This window comes from Onthophagus taurus, chromosome 8 (assembly GCF_036711975.1).
Source record: "Onthophagus taurus isolate NC chromosome 8, IU_Otau_3.0, whole genome shotgun sequence".
Taxonomy (NCBI): domain Eukaryota; kingdom Metazoa; phylum Arthropoda; class Insecta; order Coleoptera; family Scarabaeidae; genus Onthophagus; species Onthophagus taurus.
The window spans coordinates 16,347,465-16,368,232 of NC_091973.1; the positions used below are offsets into that span (position 1 = coordinate 16,347,465).

General features: G+C 30.5%; 1 protein-coding gene and 1 long non-coding RNA gene across 2 annotated transcripts; one reads left to right on the forward strand and one right to left on the reverse strand.

Moving 5' to 3' along the window:
• The first annotated feature begins 2,551 nt into the window (after positions 1-2,551).
• On the forward strand, positions 2,552-16,316 carry LOC111417453 (uncharacterized). The gene is made up of 4 exons (XR_011641340.1): positions 2,552-2,772; positions 4,755-5,046; positions 5,329-5,504; positions 16,075-16,316. It is a non-coding gene; the product is annotated as an uncharacterized lncRNA (long non-coding RNA).
• Positions 16,317-18,388: 2,072 nt separating this feature from the next.
• LOC139431294 (zinc finger BED domain-containing protein 5-like) lies at positions 18,389-19,369 on the reverse strand. Its single transcript, XM_071198940.1, has one exon. The coding sequence runs from the start codon at positions 19,367-19,369 to the stop codon at positions 18,389-18,391; it is 981 nt and encodes a 326-aa protein (XP_071055041.1).
• Positions 19,370-20,768: the final 1,399 nt, after the last annotated feature.

A 20,768-nucleotide genomic window follows, 5' to 3' on the forward strand; every position in this document is an offset into this window, starting at 1 on the left:
CATCCTAACACAATACATCCTAACCTTCAACTTTAACGTGGCTCCCGGTTATCTTGATGCTATCCACAAAGACTTCTTCCACACACATCTGCTAGCAGTTACTATGTTTTATTGTATGTTGTTCCTCATATGTCCTTTTTACGATACCTCCGATGATGGTCATTTAAAAGACCGAAACATGTCAGGTTGAACTTAAACTTAAAAATAAACCAGTTGTAATACAAGTTTTCGAATTTATTTAATTCTATATACTTTTAATTATAATTTCGCTTGTAGATTTAGCTGATGATGATTTGTCGAAACCGGTCCAAAGTACATTTATTAAAAAACTGAGAAAGAGTTCTTTTAAATTTTTACCATATTTTAATTATTATTATTGTTATTGTTGTATTATTATTAATTTATTTTGTTATTATTGTTATTTATACTTTTTCTTTATCTAATTAAATCCTTGACATTCCTTTGTTCTTCATTAGAGATGTGAACATATAACTTATATATATCCTTATAATAAAACAAGTACAAATTCAAAATTTCCTAGATTGACGCTCGAAAACCTATTACAAAATATTTTTCACAATCAGAAATTATTAACGTGAGAGCTAAAAATTTGTATATGAACTAAAATGAATATTAAAGGCTACATGAACTATAACTTAAAATATTTAGACAATAAAATGATCATATACAAAGTGATATCTTTTATTTAATTTTTGTCTTGACCGGTTTCGGTAATTAAATTACCATCTTCAGAAGACACCTATATATTAAAAGGTTTACACGTTAAAATAGAAAATTCCTTATTTAGTTTGTAACTTACGTCAAATTATTACTTAAAAGTTAAAACAAATACCACACATCTTTATATGAACACAATGACTTAACATCTCATTTCTTAAAATAAAATAACACAAGTACTATTTCGAGAATATATAAACTTGTTTTTCAAGTAGAATATAGAAAAGGAAGGGTAGTGTTAAAGATTTTTAAAAGGATCTTTTAAATTACTATATAATGGAGGAATAATGTGATTTATTTGTTCGTTTAATACTATTTTGTCAGGATTCTGTTTTTTTAATTTAGTTATCTCGTACATTTCCAATATTTCTAATAAGTAGCCTTTATTCCTCTTGTGCAAAATTTTTGTATTTTTCTCTATATCGAAATCGTGATTATTAAAATTTATGTGTCTTCCGAATGCTGAATTTTCTTTTCTTAGATGTTCTTTGATTCTAGTTTTGAAATTACGTCCAGTCTCTCCGATATATGTGGCTTGACAACTATTACATTCTATTTGGTATACGCCACTTTCTTGTAAGATATCTAATTTATCTTTGTTATTAACAAGAGTATTTTGAATAGTGTGTGTAGTTTTAAATGTTAAATTTATGTTATATTTTTTAAAAAGTTTTTTCAATTTGTGTGATATTGTACCTGGGTAAGTTATTGTTTTGAATTTATTTGGTTTGTTAATAGCTATTGTTGTTTCAAATGATGAAATTTGTTTTAAATTCATTTTACAATGTTTCTTGTCTATCAATTTTTGTACTGTATTTTCGGGGTAATTATTATTTTTTGCTATTATTTGTATTGTTGATATTTCTTTTTCAAAGTTACTTTGATCTAATTCTGAATTAAATGCTCGGTGTATATATGATCTTAATGCTGCTAATTTTTGTGTATAATCGTGGTATGAATCATGCGGAATAATTTTGCTGTTCTGTGTCGGTTTTCGGTAAATATCGAAAGCGATCTTATCCTTCTCTCTAATCAGAGTAGAGTCCAAAAAGTTTTGCTTGTTGTCTCTTTCCATTTCCAATGTAAATGTAATGTGTTTATGAATGTTATTAATATATTTATACAGATCAAAAAAAAGATCCTTTTAAAAATCTTTAACACTACCCTTCCTTTTCTATATTCTACTTGAAAAACAAGTTTATATATTCTCGAAATGTTATTTTATTTTAAGAAATGAGATGTTAAGTCATTGTCTTCGTATAAAGATGTGTGGTATTTGTTTTAACTTTTAAGTAATAATTTGACGTAAGTTACAAACTAAATAAGGAATTTTCTATTTTAACGCGTAAACCTTTTAATATGTAGGTGTCTTCTGAAGATGGTAATTTAATTACCGAAACCGGTCAAGACAAAAATTAAATAAAAGATATCACTTTGTATATGATCATTTTATTGTCTAAACAATTAAATAAGTGATAATGGATGAAAACATAATTAAATATAACTTTAAAGGATACTTTTATACAATCATATTTATAATAGATGTACCAATACTTTTGCGTGAAACTGTACGCATGCTGGGATAGGACAACGCTGATTTACTTTAAATATTAAATTGTATTTGTAATTAAATACTGCTCAACAAATACATAAAAAAATAATAAAAATAAATTGTATCTAAAAAGTAAAATAATTTAAATCATGCCATCTATTAATCGTAAACCAAACTACACTTGCCACCAGATGTCGTTTCAGTGACCTATAAACTCGTTTATTACCCTCGCATATTTGTGTTACTCGTACGTAACATCTAGACGCCAGTTTGGTTTCGATCCGAAGAGGAGTTTATCTCGATGAACGTTGTTTTGTGGTGTTAACAGTTTTTTCATAAACAGCGTTGTAGAAATGTCTAAATATTGCATATGGAATGGCTCTTGTAACGTTTACGTCAAAACTTCCGTCAATTGTCATCGAATAAAAACAAAAAAGAGGCAAATTTTCAATTCTGCATTTCGAAATGTCGGCATGGATGAGGTAAGAATTTTTATAAAAAAAATTAAAATGAACAGAAACTTATATAATAATAAAGTCTAAAAAGGCCTCTTCTTCTCTAAATAATAATATATTTATTACATTTTATTTACATGGTACCGGTTTCGACATGTTCACATGTCATCATCAGCCAAATAGTCGTAAAAAAGGGTCACAGCCTAGGGACATACAAAATCACAAGTAAAATGAAAGTAAAACTGTAAAAACTTTACAATAAAATAAACAAATTAAAACTTTTTATAAATTAAGAAGAACATTCAGGAAAACACACTCGATACAACTACAGTTATATCGAGTATACCGATTGGTAACTTTAATTTTAGGAGATACACCCAACACGGACGTACGTATAAGTATACGTGTGTGTGTATATTCGGTGTCGTTAAGTGGGGGATAAACAAGCGTAGGGGTAATGCACAAATTGAATCGTTTATAGATTGTTGAGAGGCGAAGTTGGTCGCATCGCTTTGCAGTTAACCCTAGCAAAAAAAACTAAGATGTTGTTTACTGTAGCGGAAAAGGTACAGATTATAAAATGGTTTTATGGTGGCAATTCTGTAGCCCAAATAATTAATTTGTTTCCTGTGGCCTATGAAAACAGATCAATTCCTAGTCGCGGAACAATTTCAAATATTATTAAAAACTTAAGAAAAAGGTAAAAGAGATGAGTTACGTGATACGATGATATGTGCTGATGTTGAACGCAATAAAAATCAGTCACGCAGACAAGTTGCGGAGACGTTTGCTATCAGCCATGTTGCCGTCCTAAAAACATTAAAGAAACACGGGTACAGGTCGTACAAGGTACAAAAAAGTCAGGAACTCTGCGAGAACGATAATATTACAAGGGCGGAATTTTGCTTTACTATGATGGAAATGGCCAACGGAAATGTTGATTTTATAAAAAACATTTTATTTACCGATGAATCTACATTTCCTTTGCATGGTCGGCATAATCCCAGCGTTGCTCGATATTTTAGTCGTGACAATGAACACAAAGTTTATGCGGCTCGTACACAATATCCCCAAAAATTAAATGTTTGGGCTGGCTTAGTAGGTGACCATATTATCGGTCCTTTTTTCATAGAAGGAAATTGAAATGGTCATAAGTATTTAAACATTTTGCAAAATGACGTAATCCCATCGCTTCAACAATTAGACAATGTTCAATTTGGAAGTATCTGGTTCCAGATACCAGATTTAGCCCCCAATGATTTTTTCTATGGGGATATTTAAAATCGAAAATTTATGGTTTTGATGAAGAAAGCACAACCAATCTGGATGACTTATAAACAAAAATTCGCAATTGTATACAGGATATTAGTCCCGATATACTAGCGAATGTAAGGCGAACTTTTTACGATAGATTGGGCTATTGTTTAGCACAGAATGGTGGTTTATTTGAACACCTAATATAAAAAATATTTTATTTTTATAGTTTTTTGTTTTATTTGTTGTTTTACAAAGTTTATTTCAGTTACTTACGAATTGTTTTTATTTTTAGAATTAAGAATTTGCTTTGTCTTATTTGAATTTCATTTGTTATATTAGTTATTATTTTTATAATATTTCTTATCATTGAACGATGTCAAACGACTGACTGCTCTCCGATCCACTACTCTTGCGATTCCCCTCCCACAAACATACTCCGCGCGCATATGCACACACACAAGTATACTTATCCGTACGTCCGTGTTGGGTGTATCTCCTAAAATTAAAGTTACCAATCGGTATATGTATTATATGTATCATTAAATTATACCACTAAATCATGGATTTTTTAAGAAACTTATATTATTTTATAATAGTAAATGTATTCTTAAAATGGGCATTTACTTATGTACTTACTAGATTGATTATATTACTTGCTTTATTTTATTAGTCTGTTTTTGTTATTGTTCTTGGCTGCGACTTTGCTCTTAATCCTGTTTGCATCCCAAATAAATAAATAAATTCAATTACAGCAGCAGTGATTTCTCCAACAAGCTGGCGTGCCACCACACTATGCCCTTCCTGTTCGAGTTTATTTAAACCAATTATTTCCTAAGCGATGGATTGGGAGAAGAGGCCTAATTGATCGGACTGCAATATCACCAGATTTGACTCTGCCAGACTTCTTCCTTTAAGTTCACACCACTAGACCAAATACTTTGGATGAACAAAAATTCAGAATCCAAGAAGAAGTTCAGCGAATAATTCTTGATACCTTAGGGAATTGTCAAAAAGAATTTAAAAATCGTTTAGGAGCTGTCCAAGGTATACAGTTTCAATAATTAGGTTAATTTTAATTTTTTATTTATTTATTTCAATGAAATTGCATAATCCTTAATTCTTTATCTGGTGGTTCCCGTGATATCAAGGCTATGTCATGCTTCCTCAGCTTTATTATTAATATATTTATAAATTGTCCTAAATCTATCATTCTGATAGATAAAAAATACATTGTGGACATTTACTTCTGATTAGTTACAATAATTCATTTGTATAGGTATAAAATGTGAAATATATTTTTATCTAATATTTTTTTTTTAATTTTAGGTGAGGACAACCTTCTAAAAGTATAGATAGTACCACTTTGTCTCAGTTGTGCACCAGTTAATTGTGCATTGAAATTACAAACACCTTCAAGAAAGTTATTTTGATTAGTAATATAATGACATCAACTATGGTTTTCCTGTAATCTAACTTTTGAAGACAATTCCTCAGTTTAACAGGTAATAGTTTAATTTTTTAATCAAGATAAAATTACAATCTTTTTTGTGTATCGGGTGTATCAGCAACTTTTGGTATCGATTCAACTTGAATCAGATTTGGATAGTATTGAATACTTGACTTAATTCTCATGAATCGATTCCATTTTTGAGAATCGTTTCCGGCTCGATTGCAATGCTTTATGTACGCTGGGAAAGGTTACGCAGATGTACATTCACGACTCAACGCTACATATTTATAAAAAAGTAAATACATAGGCTTGAAGTACACATATTACTCTACAGAATGACATATTTAGTATTCTAAAATAATCATGACTCTAACAGTAATAAATTACGAAAGTTAGCCATTATAAGGGCTTAATACAAATCATTCCCTAGAAGAGATTAGGGACTTTAACGAGGTGACAAATATGTCATTTAATGCTCATGTATCTTAGGAAGAGAATACGTATTCGTAAAAGTGCAATAGATGTGTTATTATTTCATGAATGTGTTTTTTCTGAAGGTATGTGATTTTATAAAAGGGATGAAATTCTCCATATTTCTCAAGAATTAAATAATAAAAAATGGAAAAAGTAAAAACTTTTTGTGAGAAATAACAAAATATGTCTATTTATTGAAATAAATTAAGTGTTTCGAAACAAATGTTTCATCTTCAGTACCTGTTTTAAGAGAAAATGGATAAAATTAACAAAGGCTAAACGGAACGACATTGATACGGTAAAGGTGACGGTTTGGAGTTGAAAAAATTAAACTTACTTAAAAATAATTACAAAAGGATGGAAAAATTTTTTTTAAATATGTTGGGAATAGGTCTGAATTCTAGTGATTTTTCTTAAAAACAAAATACTTCTAAAAAAATTTTTTACAAAATCAAAGTATCTTTTACAAATCCTTAAATTTCTTGGAGGCATTAATTATTGCAATTAACTTATGGCAAGGGCAGTGTTGCCAACTACATCGTAGAGTAAAACTACATTGATGCTTAACAAAACCGTAGAAAACTGGAAATATTAATATTTTATAAAATTAATATTAATGGTGGTAATAAATAAAATGTTTATGAGAAAGAAATTATAGTAAAAAAATTATGAGTTCCTTAAATGTATTAAAATTAACAAATATAACAATACTTATGAAGAAGTTAGATATTATTAGCTATTATATCATTTTCAATTTGTAAATCTTCTTGATTTTCTGTTTCATCTTTTCTTTTTAAATCGTACATATTTTTGTTGAATTTCTCACTATGCTCATTGGTCGTTTCAAACTCAAAACAGTTTTTAATTTCTGATTTTGTGTGCAAAGTACCCTTTATTGTGGTCGTAGAAAGCTTATTTTTAAGTTTCGTCTTCATAATATTAATAGTTGAAAACAAACGTTCTACCTTTGATTATATATATATAGATAGCTCATACCCTAGCCTCTATACTAAAATTTGGAAACAAAGATAGTAATCAATAAAGCCTAAAGTAATAAAGCCTAAATCAAGGCGGAAATAATTATTTTTAGTTGCATTTCAGTAGTTAAAAGTGAAACTGATGGTTAGGTATTTGGCTTATAGATGGAACTTTAACTAGTGACAAGATTAAACGTAATATTTTATTTAGTAGGTAATTAAAAATTATAAATAATTTAAAATAATTGTAAAACTTTTAATTTTTCTTTAAAGTCGTTGGTTCAAATCTAATTGCAAGTGCTATGAAATGTAATAGTAAAAATTTTACGTCCGGTCTCAAGACGGTGAGAGCCACTGAGTGCAACTAGCCATATCGGTACACGGTTAGACACAGACATAGTGTCTTCAAAAAGTATTGTTTTTGGTTATAAAAATATTTTAATTTTAAGATCGGTAGTAGATAATTTTTATGTATGTACGTAATTTAATCTGCTCAATAAGTTTCATGTTATTTTAGTTACCACGCGGTATTTACGATTTTTCGAATTCTAAGTCTGTATTTACAGGTAACTAAGAATTATGTTTCAAATAAAAGTTTCTTTATTAATTGAGGAGCATTTTCAGGCGATATTTGCTTGTTTGCATTGTTTTTGTATCGTTGCTATGGCAACCAACATGATGGCAACCATATTGTCGGGAATTCATTTTTGGTATACGTTTTTGTTGGAGTCAATACTCTAAAATCATCAGTATCCATATCAGCAACAACGCAATTTTCATACTTTTGTGGTACAGCATTTTTCTTTAACCTACTTTTTGATGTAGGATTTATAAAATCACTGTCTTTAAAATGTAATTCACAAATACATTTATTTTGTAGTTCTTGTGTGGTTGAATGAAGTAAATTTATGTTTCCACAGTGACTTAGCCACATAGCTTCATTTTTAACAGGGAAACCGTATAGTTTTATTCCACTCTGCACTCTTGCACTTGAACCGTAATTATAATAATAACACCGTCTTCCACTAGCCCGTGGACCACTCATTATTAATCCGATTGGCGTATTTACACCTATACTTTTTATACAAACTTAATCGTCTCTTGTCTGCAGAAATTAAACTACTAAAAGCACAACTAACAAATTTATTTTATTACATTTCTGTGACGCCTAGACAGCTTTACGCGCCGGTTTTTATCCCTCATGATAAAAAAGTGGCCTCAAGCCCCGTGCCGTCGACTACGGGGGAGCTCAAGCCCCGCAGCCCCCCCGTAATCGGCGCCACTGTGTATGTATGTACAACAAGTTTCAATTGATTAGGTATTGAGATTAAGTAAAATAATATTCTATGACAAAAAATCGTTAAAGACAAATATTTTTTGATTTGTCTTAATTTATATAATTATATATATATATATATATATATATAGCAGTACTGTGTGGTAGACACAAAAGTTTTTTTGTTAAATTAGATACAGTTTTGTAATCTGGAAACGTGTCCCCAAAATTTTTCTACATTAAGTTATTTGCTTTTTGTTCAAACTATGGTCTAAAATCGCTTGTGGGTTCAACATCTTTAAACACTTTAAACCCCTACGTCCTTGTCTTCGAAAGGAAATCTGCGTCTGATTTGGGTTGCTGCCTCAATGTAGAACTCTGTACATTTTCTATAAAAATTTGTTAGTTTATCGTCATCCAACTCTTTAGTGTTCTTTTTTAACCGAATCAAATTTGGTATCATTCCGCCTACATATGTTTCAAATAACGGTAAATGGGTCTTAACGTCGTTTACATCAACACTTAATACTTTCTGTTCTTTGGTAGTTGAAATATCTTTGGCATTGTTTTTCTCTTCTTCTGTTAATTCTAAATAAATTGGTTGTATAAAACATTCTAAAATAGTTACATACACAGTGTAAATTTGATCATATAGTAAGTACAACTTCGGTTTCTCTGCTTGCATTTCTTTATTTAAATCAGTGAATATAGGTAACGCAAATCATAAAAACTCCAAGTATAATTCAGTTGTCGGTTCCAGGGCTTTCGTTAAAATACCTTGCGCAGAAAGAAGACGATCTGTAAAAACTGCCTATTGAAAATATAGTTTAAAAGCCGGGAGCTGTTCTAGCAATCTATTTACAACATCGTTCAACGACAGCCATCTGGTTTGTGCAGGGTGTAATATTTTATGTGGTTTTATATTTGCAAACTCCTGAAATGTTTTGAAATCACCAATGCGTTTAGGTGAGTTTTGGATGTGATTAAAAACTTCGCGACAAAAGTCCTCAAGGCCCCTCTGTAATTTTTCACATGCATTGGACGCGCAAAGCGCAAATGAATGACATATACATTTAATAGTGAAAAGATTGGGTATATCGTTCTTTAAATGAGTAACCATCGAGTTATTGCCTCCAAACATTACATTGGCGCCATCAGACGCAAACCCTATCATATTTTTCTTGCACGGGATTTGTTTCTCAATAAAATATTCGACAGTTTTATTGTATAAACAATTAGCTGAACCATCGGTAACTGGTATTAAACGTTAGAAATTTATCTTCTACTTCATAATTTGGGTTGACTAACCTTGCGATCAAAGCTAAATGCTTGATTGTCGACTTATCAGTGCTCTCATCTACCAACAATGAAAAATGGTTTTGTCTTAAATTTTCTATCAAGTTTTCTTCAGCTGTTTTTCCTGTTATATTTACTACAATAGCGCGAGCTTTTGTTCTGCTCATAGACAATTTTTCAGCAATTTTGGAGTCTGGACATACAGATTTTACTAAATTAGTGAGATGTGAGCCAACATTAAATGCGAGGTTATGTTCTGCAATAAAAAATATGCAAAGAAAACAAAGATGTAAGTTTAGGTTGCTTTTGTAATTTCTTACAATTCCCTTCATGCTTAGACAAATTTCTATGCCGCATCAGTTCTTGAATGCCGCATTTCCTATCACAGTCGCATGCAGAACAATAAAAATACGTATTACCATTTTTACTTTTTGCAAGCCATCCACTAAATTTTTCATCTTTGAACCAAGAATCAATAAATTTTTGCTCATATCTGACTACTTTCTTCTTTTTAGGTGGTAATTTATCAAAATCTGACTCACTATCACTGCTACTAACCATAGTCATAACTTTTTGATTGTTTTCAAAGCACTTATTATAAAAACACTCAAAACAACAATCGGTCGCTAAAAAATCTAAACAAATGACAGCTCTGGCAAGACAGGGGATTTCTGCGTCACAAACAATAGAAAACAGGAACTCTGTTTTGTCTCTATTTTCTATCGACTAACGCCATCTATTAAATCGATTAACAGTTACATAGTTTGGTCTCCTAGATTCTAGATGGCAAGTTTATCTGAAGCAGAATTAGTGTACGGGCGATATGTAATACGTGAAATATATGGCATTACAATATTAACTAAAAAACAGTAGATTTGTAGGTCTAAACTAAAAACTAGGAAGATTTCAAAAAAACTGTAAATCTACGGTGAAAACTGTAGTGTTGGCAACAGTGGGCAAGGGTGTGTTCGCAAAAACATTATATGAGTGGTGCGCATACCGAATCCGAAACACGCAAAACAAAATCTAAAAAATTATTTAAATTTGTGGTATAGACGCATATATTAGTTATCTAAAATCTCGTTTAGTAACTCATCGGCGTTGTTTTTTGATTGTTTGGAAATTTTATATTCTTCCAGCAAGTCTAGCTTTAATGATTTTGGTTGATGATGCATCACTTCCATATTATTGAGGTTTATTTTATGACCGGTTTCCGAAATATGTTTGAAAATGGCAGAGTTTTTGTCTTTATTGTGTTCTTTAAAGCGTGTTAATAGATTTCTACCTGTTTGACCAATGTAAATTTTATTGCAGTCATTACAAGTTATTTTGTAAACCTCATTCAGTAAATGAAAATGAAATTTGTGTTTATTATTGGTAAGTAAATTGGAAATTTTGGTCGTGTTTTTGGTAGCTATGTGTATGTTGTGTTTCTTGGTTAAGGAATGTAGTTGATTGATCACAGGTTCGTAATTTGAAATAGAAATATATTTAGGTGGGGGTTTAAAGTGAGGATAAATGAATGAAAGGATTTTATTATTATGTACTTTGTAGAATATGGTTTGTAAATCTTTAATATTATAGCCGTTATTCAGACCTATTTTTATAATATTAAAGATTTCTGAGTTAACATTATCAGTGTTAAGGGGTGTGTTAAGGGGTGTGCCTCTATGGAAGAAGAATCTGAACGCTGCTTCTTTATATTTGAAAGGAATGAAAGAATTTTTGGGGATTATTGTGTCAGTAGTGGTGGGTTTCCGGAAAATATTAAAGGTGAGAGAAGAATTAGATGTGTTTTTGGTGATTGTTAAGTCAAGAAAATTGATACTATTGTTAATTTCTTTTTCAAGGGTAAAGTCAAGTTTACTGAAATTGTTTATAAGATTAAACAGAGCTATTGTGACAATTGTGATGTCACAATTTTTAGTCATTACGAAAAGGTATAAAATGGGTTGCCTAAAATCAACAAAACACTTTAAAGTAAACCTCTGGCAATTACCTTGTAATTCTACTAAAGAATGGATCTACATATTCAACAATTACCTTGTAGATGGCTTTAGGTACCTATTAAAAATTTAAAAATAAATATAAAAAATAATTAATTGCCAATAAAATGTTATAAAACGTATTATAAATTGATCAATAATCTTTAGTTGATAATAAGATTTGTTCATGACCAATTTCTTTTTTAACTACTGAGTAAATAAATATATAATAATAATAGTGACTTTATTCATACCTATCAATGCAATAACAAATCAACAATTTTACTAAATATATTAGAAACATAAAATAAATGGCATATAAGCAGCAAATATAAGAAGCAAATGCGGACATTGGGTCGTACTTGTAGTCATTTCAGCGCTGCCATTGGTCGCAAAAATTAAGAGTTTAACTAAGCCATTTGTTGATCACCTGTATATCATTTGATGATATACAGGTGTCTCAGCGAGACCGTTCATTAGACGTTTCTGAGATTCTGGCCGAAATAAAAATTTGAAAATTCAGATTTAAGTACAATCAATTGTGTTCTCGTCGACTAAAATATTTTCAAATTAAAATATTAAGAAATTTATTATTAAAAGAAATTAAGGATTTCTTCATTTGTATAAACAATAACGTTATTAATATCCCTTTTAACTGGTTTTAGACTCACAAACATCAAACAACGTAAATCAAACTTTGACGTTTGTCAATAAGTCATTAAACATTTTCTAATAAATCCATAATCAATGAGGTGTATGATTTAAAATACGGTAAAAATTAAAAGAGCTCTTTTTCAGTTTTTTAATAAATATACTTAGTACTGGTTTCGATAATTACTTATCATCATCAGCTAAATCTTCAAGCTAAATTATAATTAAAAGTATATAGAATTAAATAAAATAAATAAATAAACTTATGGTTAAATAAATAATAAAAGTCACAGTATAAAATGATTTGAAAACTAAAACAACGGAAATTAAAGATGTAAAGTGGACGACATTGAACGACACTACAGGTTAAAATGGAGCAATCACATAAGAAAAAAATAAGTTTCACAGATATGTTAAAAACTAGAATTTTAAATATGAGTATAATATTAACAATTAAAAAATTATATAAAATAAAAGCCTCCTTTAAAAAAAGAATATACAAAGAAATATTATTATTTTATTTATTTCTTAAATTAATTATGTATGTACATAATATAAATCAGGGCAATAATGTACCGTGTTGTATCAAATCCATGTTAATTGTAAAGTTTAATCTTTCTGTCTTCCCATTTGTTATTCTTATGCAATTGGTTTATGTAAATGATTGTTAACCGCAGTTTATTAGCGACTTTATCATATTAAAAATGACACTCAACAGTTTCTGAAGATAATGTAATATAGATATTTTTTATAAGATTCGTATATTACAAAGTGTTACTTATTCAATTACTATTACAATTACTGTTACAAATTTGTGAAAATCTCAAGTGACACAAACACTTAATGAGATATTAGAGCTTACCTCTTAATACCTCTTTTATTTTTTTGTAAGGATTCTAACTATGATATTTGCTCCTTTTAAATGTTAAAAAAGCAAACAAGCTTGATTTCTATACTAAAGAATACAATGAGAATACAAGAAAAATTTCAATATTTACATATTAAACTTTTGGCTTGATTTCATCAATTACTATTTTTAATCTTGCACTACTACCTATCACCATAACTTTACTTTCCAACTTGTTCATCTTCATTCCAAAATCCTTTGTACTCTCTTTCGATTTATTTATATTTAAACTTGCATTTACTTCTTTCCTACCTCTAGCTATAATAATCACGTCATCTGCGAATGCTCCTTCTAGAACTTCAATTTTCTATTTTCGACAAAGAATTTCTTTACCTTATTTTACACTTTTTGTTATCTCATCCATATAGGTTATGACTTGCGTTGGATTTAATCCTCCGCCTTGTATAAGACCTTCTTTTGTCATTAATTCTTTTGATTTTAAGTTTTTATAGGTTTAAAATGTTCTATGTATTCTTGATTTGAAAGTAAATATCACGGATATCTAGGAAACAGAAAACTTTTACTACAAATTTTTTCGCCTATTAGTCATTATTCCCGTTGAGGAATAATTCCCTTACTTTTATAATATTCAATATCTATAATAGAATTCCTTTATAATTATTACTATATTTTCTGCCCCCTCTCTTGTGGATTGGCACTAATAGGGCCGTTTGCCAATCCTTGGGTACAATTTCTTCTTCCCACACTTGCTGCAGTATATTCAGTAACATTTCTGTTCTCTGTGATTCCATATATTTTATCATTTTTGTGGTTAATCTATCTTGACCAGGAGCTTTTCCATTTTTTATTCTGTTATTACCGTTTCCAACTCTTCCATGCTTCTGCTCACCTGTTGATGTTCTGTTACTTCTGTTACTTTTTTGTGATACAGGGGTCGGTAACTTAATCTCATTTTGACAATTTTCGCTTAACAGTTCCATGAAGTGTTTCTTCCATTTTTCCCTTAGTATTAACCCGTTTTTATCCTTTACAGCTTTAGTCTCGGCTATTTGTTTTCCTATAGAGTTTTCCAAAGTTATAATATTTTAAGAAAGAAGTTTTTATTTTTCTTGCTGTTTCTCTGCATCCTTATCTCTGAACTCTGTCCAATTTTGTCTCAATCACCATTTCCTTCGCTTTCTACCTTTCCCTCTTTAATCATAACTTTCACGTTTTTGTTTTCTTTAGATAACTTTTCCAAACCCATTTATTTGTGTTCAATGTCGCCCATCTCCATTTAAATTAATATATTTTCATCCACTTTTTTTGTGAATTTCTTCATACTTTTGCCTAATTATATCCTTCCACAATAAATATATAATTTTGTATTTGTTCGTAAACAATTTTTCCCTGAAAGCACTAATAACACTAGTTTACAACTTTTAATCAATTTTTTCCTCGAAGACTGCGATATTTTTTTATAGCGTAGAATGTTGAGCTGATTCTGAAACTGTCTTCCCTTTTTCTCCATCACGTCCAGCTTTCGAGATATCTCCAAAAATGTGGAAAATCGTAAATTAAAAAACGTAGTAACGGTTCATGATCAGTATATTTTTTATTTTGCATAATGTGCTTCTGTAGCTATATGGACATGAAAGTAGAGATCCTGACGAACATTTTGAGGTATTGATGGCATAAATTGGACCCCCCGTTATTTTGTTACAACCTAAAACAAAATCAAATTTTTTGGCATTTTTCCCGTATTTTTTTTTTACTTAATCGCACCATAACAAACAATAATTATATATGAACAAAAAAGTTAGCTATTCTATCCTGTAGAACCCTCCTAGAAAATTCTCTAAATATCGAAGCATTGGACACCATGGTCGAACGTATTTTACCGGAGATATCGTTAATTTACGAGAATCGTGCAAAATTTCATTTTTTACCATTCTCACTGCATTGTTGAAACATTGTTACGACCCTTTTTTTTTTTAATAAAGAGGTGTTCTAACTCTTCCGGGCACTAAGTATAAACATTAAATTCACTGAAATCAATATTATTATTTTTTAAATACAACAAACAATTAAGAACTCGTGCGTGTACCTATTAGACCTTCTTTGCAAAAGAGATTCTCAGTGTTAAAAAACAATCACTTTCTGGAAAATGTGTTTTTTAATAACTCCACTTCCTTATGTATTAGAACCTTGTTCTGCTAAACAGTATTTTTTTGTTCTTTTTAGTAGAACCTTGTTCTTTTTCAATCGTTCAAGTTCTACGTGAAGAAATTAAAGTAAGGTACACAGGGGCAAATGTGACCGCGAAATCCATTAGTTCGATTTTAACTCCTTTTAATTTCGTTGTATACTTACCGATTTAAATGACAGTTTAGGTGGTGTACACTCAACATGTTTTGAGTTGATAGCTAAAAACTCAAGCCGAAATATTGATGTTTTTTTTTCTTAATTGAACTCCAAAAAAATTCAATGGTTCACACTTCCCCATCAAATTGGGGCAAGTGCGAATTTGGTGTCTAGTGTACCTAAAATACCATAGAAAATCTTTCTCTCAAAAATACAACTTAATTTACATTTGCGTCAAATATGATTGAAAATGTAAAATGCCCTCTTCTGTCAAACGTCAAGATAATTCTGGAGCTTTCAAGATAATTTCATATTTTCCCTGCATACCTTTATAAGTTTATTTTAAATACTAAACATATGTATCAGCAATAAATTCAATTCAAAAGACATTCTTAAGTATTCAAATTACAACAAATACAGATGTAACAAATCTCCTTTGTAACTTCTGTCGAGTTGATTGATAATTCTTTCTCCATAATCGTGTTTTCTTCCATGATTTCTTGGTGAGGTTATTTGCTTTCAAAATTACCATCATGAAGATATTATCTTCGTCTTCCAACACACAAAAGTTTGGTTTAAATTAACATTAATAATGAAACTACTAAAAAGTTTTGACATAAATGAATAACTGGAAGCATTCACAATAATAATTTTGCCTAATAATTATGAAGCATCGAATAGATAGTGCATATAAATTATTGCATTGCAATACTTATTAATTAATTAATTACATGTCTTTCATTTTGTTTCAGCTTCTGGTCGAATTGCATGGATTTAAGATCGTCAATCATTGTGCAACTAAAATGGGACCATTACGTTGATAGTAAATATTTTGTCTGATATTCAATGGAACTTCTTTCAGTAGGTCTATCAAATTAATTACGAGAAAGGAAAATTCATGCTGAACGTGACTTTCCACTGTCACATGTGGGTTATTATCAGACCAATATAAATTTGTATATTATTTCCACAATATGCTGCTGAGATATCTTAATGATTTCATATTTGTGATGTGTAGTTAGGAACCAGTCTTTTATGGCTGTGCTATAGATAGGTACACAAGTGTTCTACAAAGAATAATTGCTACAGAGCTTCAGAATAATTCTTTGTGGAATGCATGTGTATGTGCAACCTGTACATTTTGGGATCTGCTTTTTTGATAATTTTTTTGTTAAAGTTCCCAAAATGTAACTCTTCCTTATAATTCTGCTTATTTTCTGTGTACTGGATATTATGTAACTGTTCACACAATTATTTTGAGTCATTCAAACTTCTGTATAAGTAACAGTTTTAAAATTGAAGCCAAGAACTCAAATATTAATAATATAAGTTTCACCCAATGTTTTGAATATCATGATGCTATCATGCTTAAGTCATGATGACAATGATAACAATTCTTTTGAAAAGGACTCATCTTAGCCAAAGAGCTTGAGATGAGATCTTTTCGAGATATATTTTAGAATATCACGTATTGCACAATTATGACTAAAACAAAAAAAAAATGACTAAAACAAAAAAAAAAGAATAAAACAACATGATAAAACAATTCAATTTTTTTTATTTATAACCAAAATATTCAAGGTTGCTCATTTGAGCTAAAAAATTGATTTTTGGCGAAAACGGTTCATCAAATTTACGTTTTTCATACATCGTTGTAAAGAGGCTTCCAAGACCTTTCAAATGAAGTATCACTCAACTCCTCTGTCCTTCACTTTTCAATAACACTTTATCATTAAATTTATACTTAACACTATTAATCTTATTATCTAACTTACATTTTCTATCGGTTTTTGATTGTATTAAGTTTTTCTGAGCATCATTCCATGCACTGCTTAATCGGTATTTTAGGTCGTTCGGATAGTTATCAAAATTATAAATGGGCTCTCTATTATTTAGAGCAGGGCTTCTTAAACTTTTTTCATTCACGACCCCATTTATGATTGCTAATTTTCTGGCGACCCCATATAAATATAAAAGAAAGATAAATAAATATTTTTTGATGATTTATTTATTAGGTAACAATATACATATGAAAATATATAGTTTTGAAATTCGTTTAGAAACATTAGAAATTAAAAGGGATATCTGACCGTCTTAGTTCGCTCGAATATATTCGAACAAAGTCGTTGAGTGGTAAGTATTAAATTAAAATTAAAGGAAAAAATTCAATGAGATGGATGTGCCTGTTTTTTATTGCATAACAAAGTAAATCTTGGTGGAATGTTTGACACTGCTGGACGTAAGACCTCTTCAACATTTTTTAGCGATGAACGATATTGGGATTTAATATGTGTTAAAGCTGAGAAAGTAACTTCACATAAATATGTGGTGTTGAATGGCAGAAGAACATTTAACGCCATATCAGCGATTGTGGGAAATTCAGTTCTAGTTCCGATCCAGAATTCAGTCAAGGGCTTTTTTGGAAATTGTAGTTTTAAGTTTGAGTCACTCGAAAGCTCAGCAAATTCCTCTTGAGCTTTAAGTGGCAGGTGATCAATCTCACTTAAGCCAATCCAAAACGGCTTTTGAATCCAAGTTACCTTTTTGAAATCAATATTTAATATAAAATATGTACGGAACTGTGTTTCTAGAGCTTTTAAGTGATCTACAATAATTTTTGCAATAAAAGTTTTACAATGATTTTTCTCGATTATAAAATTGTCGACACTGAAAAACATTTCGAACGAATTTTTTTCTACCCTACTTTTCCAAATGTTGATCTTTTTAATAAAACTTTCAATTTTATCATTCGAAGTAAATATATTGCAATTATTTCCTTGAAGAGACAAGTTGAGATCGTTTAATTTCGCAAAGATATCTGACAAATAACACAGCTTGGATAGCCATAAGTCATTTTGAAAAAAAGCAGCAAGTTCAAATTTTCGTTCGGTTAAAAATATTTCGATTTCGTCCTTTAATAACATTAATCTTCTTAAACTTTGACCTCTTGACAACCATCTTACTTCTGCATGTAATAATAAAGTTGTGTAGTTGGAATCCGTATCCTTACAGAGATTTGAAAATAAGCGACTGTTAAGGGCATGACTCTTAATAAAATTTATAATCTTAACAGCATCCTGAAGTACATCGTTCAATTCTGGTGCTATTTTTTTTTGCTGCAAGGGCCTCTCGGTGAATAAGGCAGTGAGTAAAAGTTATATGATCATAATGAGCAGCTTGAAAAAATGATTTAAAACCAATATTTTTGCCCGTCATCGCTCTTGCACCATCTGTGCATATTCCACAGCAATTTTTCCATTCTAAACCTTCAGTTTTTAAAAATTCGTCAACTTTACAATATATGTCTTTCCCTGTAGTATGGTCTTTCATAGGACGACAAAATAACAATTCTTCCTCCACGCTTTCTTTATAAACGTACCTGACATATACTAACAACTGAGCCAATTTAGTAATATCCGTTGTTTCGTCCAACTGAATTGAAAATTTTGGGCTTTCTTTAATTCTTGTAATAAGTTGCACTAATTGGTCCTTGTTGACATCAGAAATTCTATTCGAGACAGTGTCGTTCGACAAAGGAATTTTTCGAATATCTTCGCCATATTTACTTCCATGTAGTATTTCTACCATTTTAATAGCAGCAGGTAATACAAGATCTTCTCCAATGGTGAACGGCTTTTTATTTTTAGCAATACAGTATGAAACTTCATATGACGCTAGTAAATATTTTTCATTAACGGTCATGAATTTTTCAAAGGTTTTTTTTTCTTTATTTAAAGATTTATACAGTCTTTCAAAATATTCTTTTGGTTTATTGACATAAGAAACATGCTTTGATTCAAGATGTCTTTTTAATTTTGATGGTTTCATACTCTCCGGGGCCAATAATTCATTGCAGATCAAACAAAGAGGTTGTTCATTACCCTTACAATTTTGAAATGTAAAGCCAAATTGAAGAAAAGACTCATCATATTTTCTTTTTCGCACATTAGATGCTTGTTTTTCAATACTTTGTCCTGCCTGAGGAGAGTTTGTAGCATTATCATCTGCGTCATTACCATTCTTATTTAAGTTCAGCCATTTATCCATGGCCAAAAATTATTTTGATGCTAAAATCCAATAAATATATGTAGGAGTTTACCCAAGAGAGGGCGTCACTTTTCGGCCTCCCCACCATTCGCGCACACACACATTTTTATTTTTAAAGAACATCAAGACCAGTCGAGAGAGTTCCGCCGAAGACACCGCATGAAACACTTGTCAAGACGTGCAAAGACGAATTCATTGTTCATTTTGTTATTATCAAACAGTTTAATTTAATATACGGTTTTATTCTAAAACGTGTTACATTAAAAGAAAATCCCTAGACAACATAAAGAAAGAGCCTACATTTTGGGCGCTCTCCCGGGATAAGCAAGGACGAAGAAAGAGTGAAAAGAAAGGTGTTGGAACGAGGACGGAAGAACGACGGCGTGGGAATCAACGACGAAACCGGTGACGACCAAATGTGCATTTGGCGCCACCAAAGATAAGGATTCCTAGAAAAATACGAGTAAGAAAATAACCTTTTGATCCTTTTGAAAAAATGGAGTTGGGACGCATTCTTAAAATCGAACAAAACATCACAAAAGCGAGTCTTAAAGTCATTAAAGCCTTTCATAAATTTGTTTTTGAAAATGATGATGGTCGAAATAATAGACGTAATTTGCGAAGGTTTGAAGGCTTTGATTTCAAAGACGATAACGACGAACGATTGCAAGCTAAGATAAATTTTGCCATGAATAATTTGACGCTAGGAGAATTAAATTCAATTTGTCAAATCCTATGTGTGGATAACGACGCGAATGACAAAAAAGAATTAGTTGAAATGTTGTGTGGAAAATTATCTGATCTAGAGCTAAAAAATTTAGATGACGATATACACGACGATGCTTCTGGAAAAGATGTTGACACCACGCATATTGAAAGAAAAAAAGGAAAATCTGATGACGAAAGTGAATTAGAAATGGCTGATATAAGTAAAAGTAATAACATGAGCGACGGAGAACAAAGTTTCACAAAAAATTTCGAAAACAATTCCAAGACTTTTCATCCTAAATTCATGCTGACATTTAAAGACATTGAAGAAACTCTATGCACCTTTGATGGAGCTGAATCACATTCAATAAATAAGTGGATCGTCGAATTCGAAGAAACATCGCTAATGATGGGATGGAATGAGGTGGAAAAGCTGATTTATGGTAAACGGTTAATGAAAGGAGAAGCATTGCTGTTTATTAGAGCTGAAAAGGGAATAACGTCATGGACAGTCCTTAAAACAAAGTTAATAAAGGAATTTGGTAGAACAACAAATAGCGCAGTTATTCACAAGAGGTTAACTACAAGAAAGAAGAAAAAAGACGAAACATTGTGGCAGTACTTAATGAAGATGAGAGAAATAGCTGCAGAGGGAGACATTGAAGAAGAAGTGTTGATCGAGTATGTGACG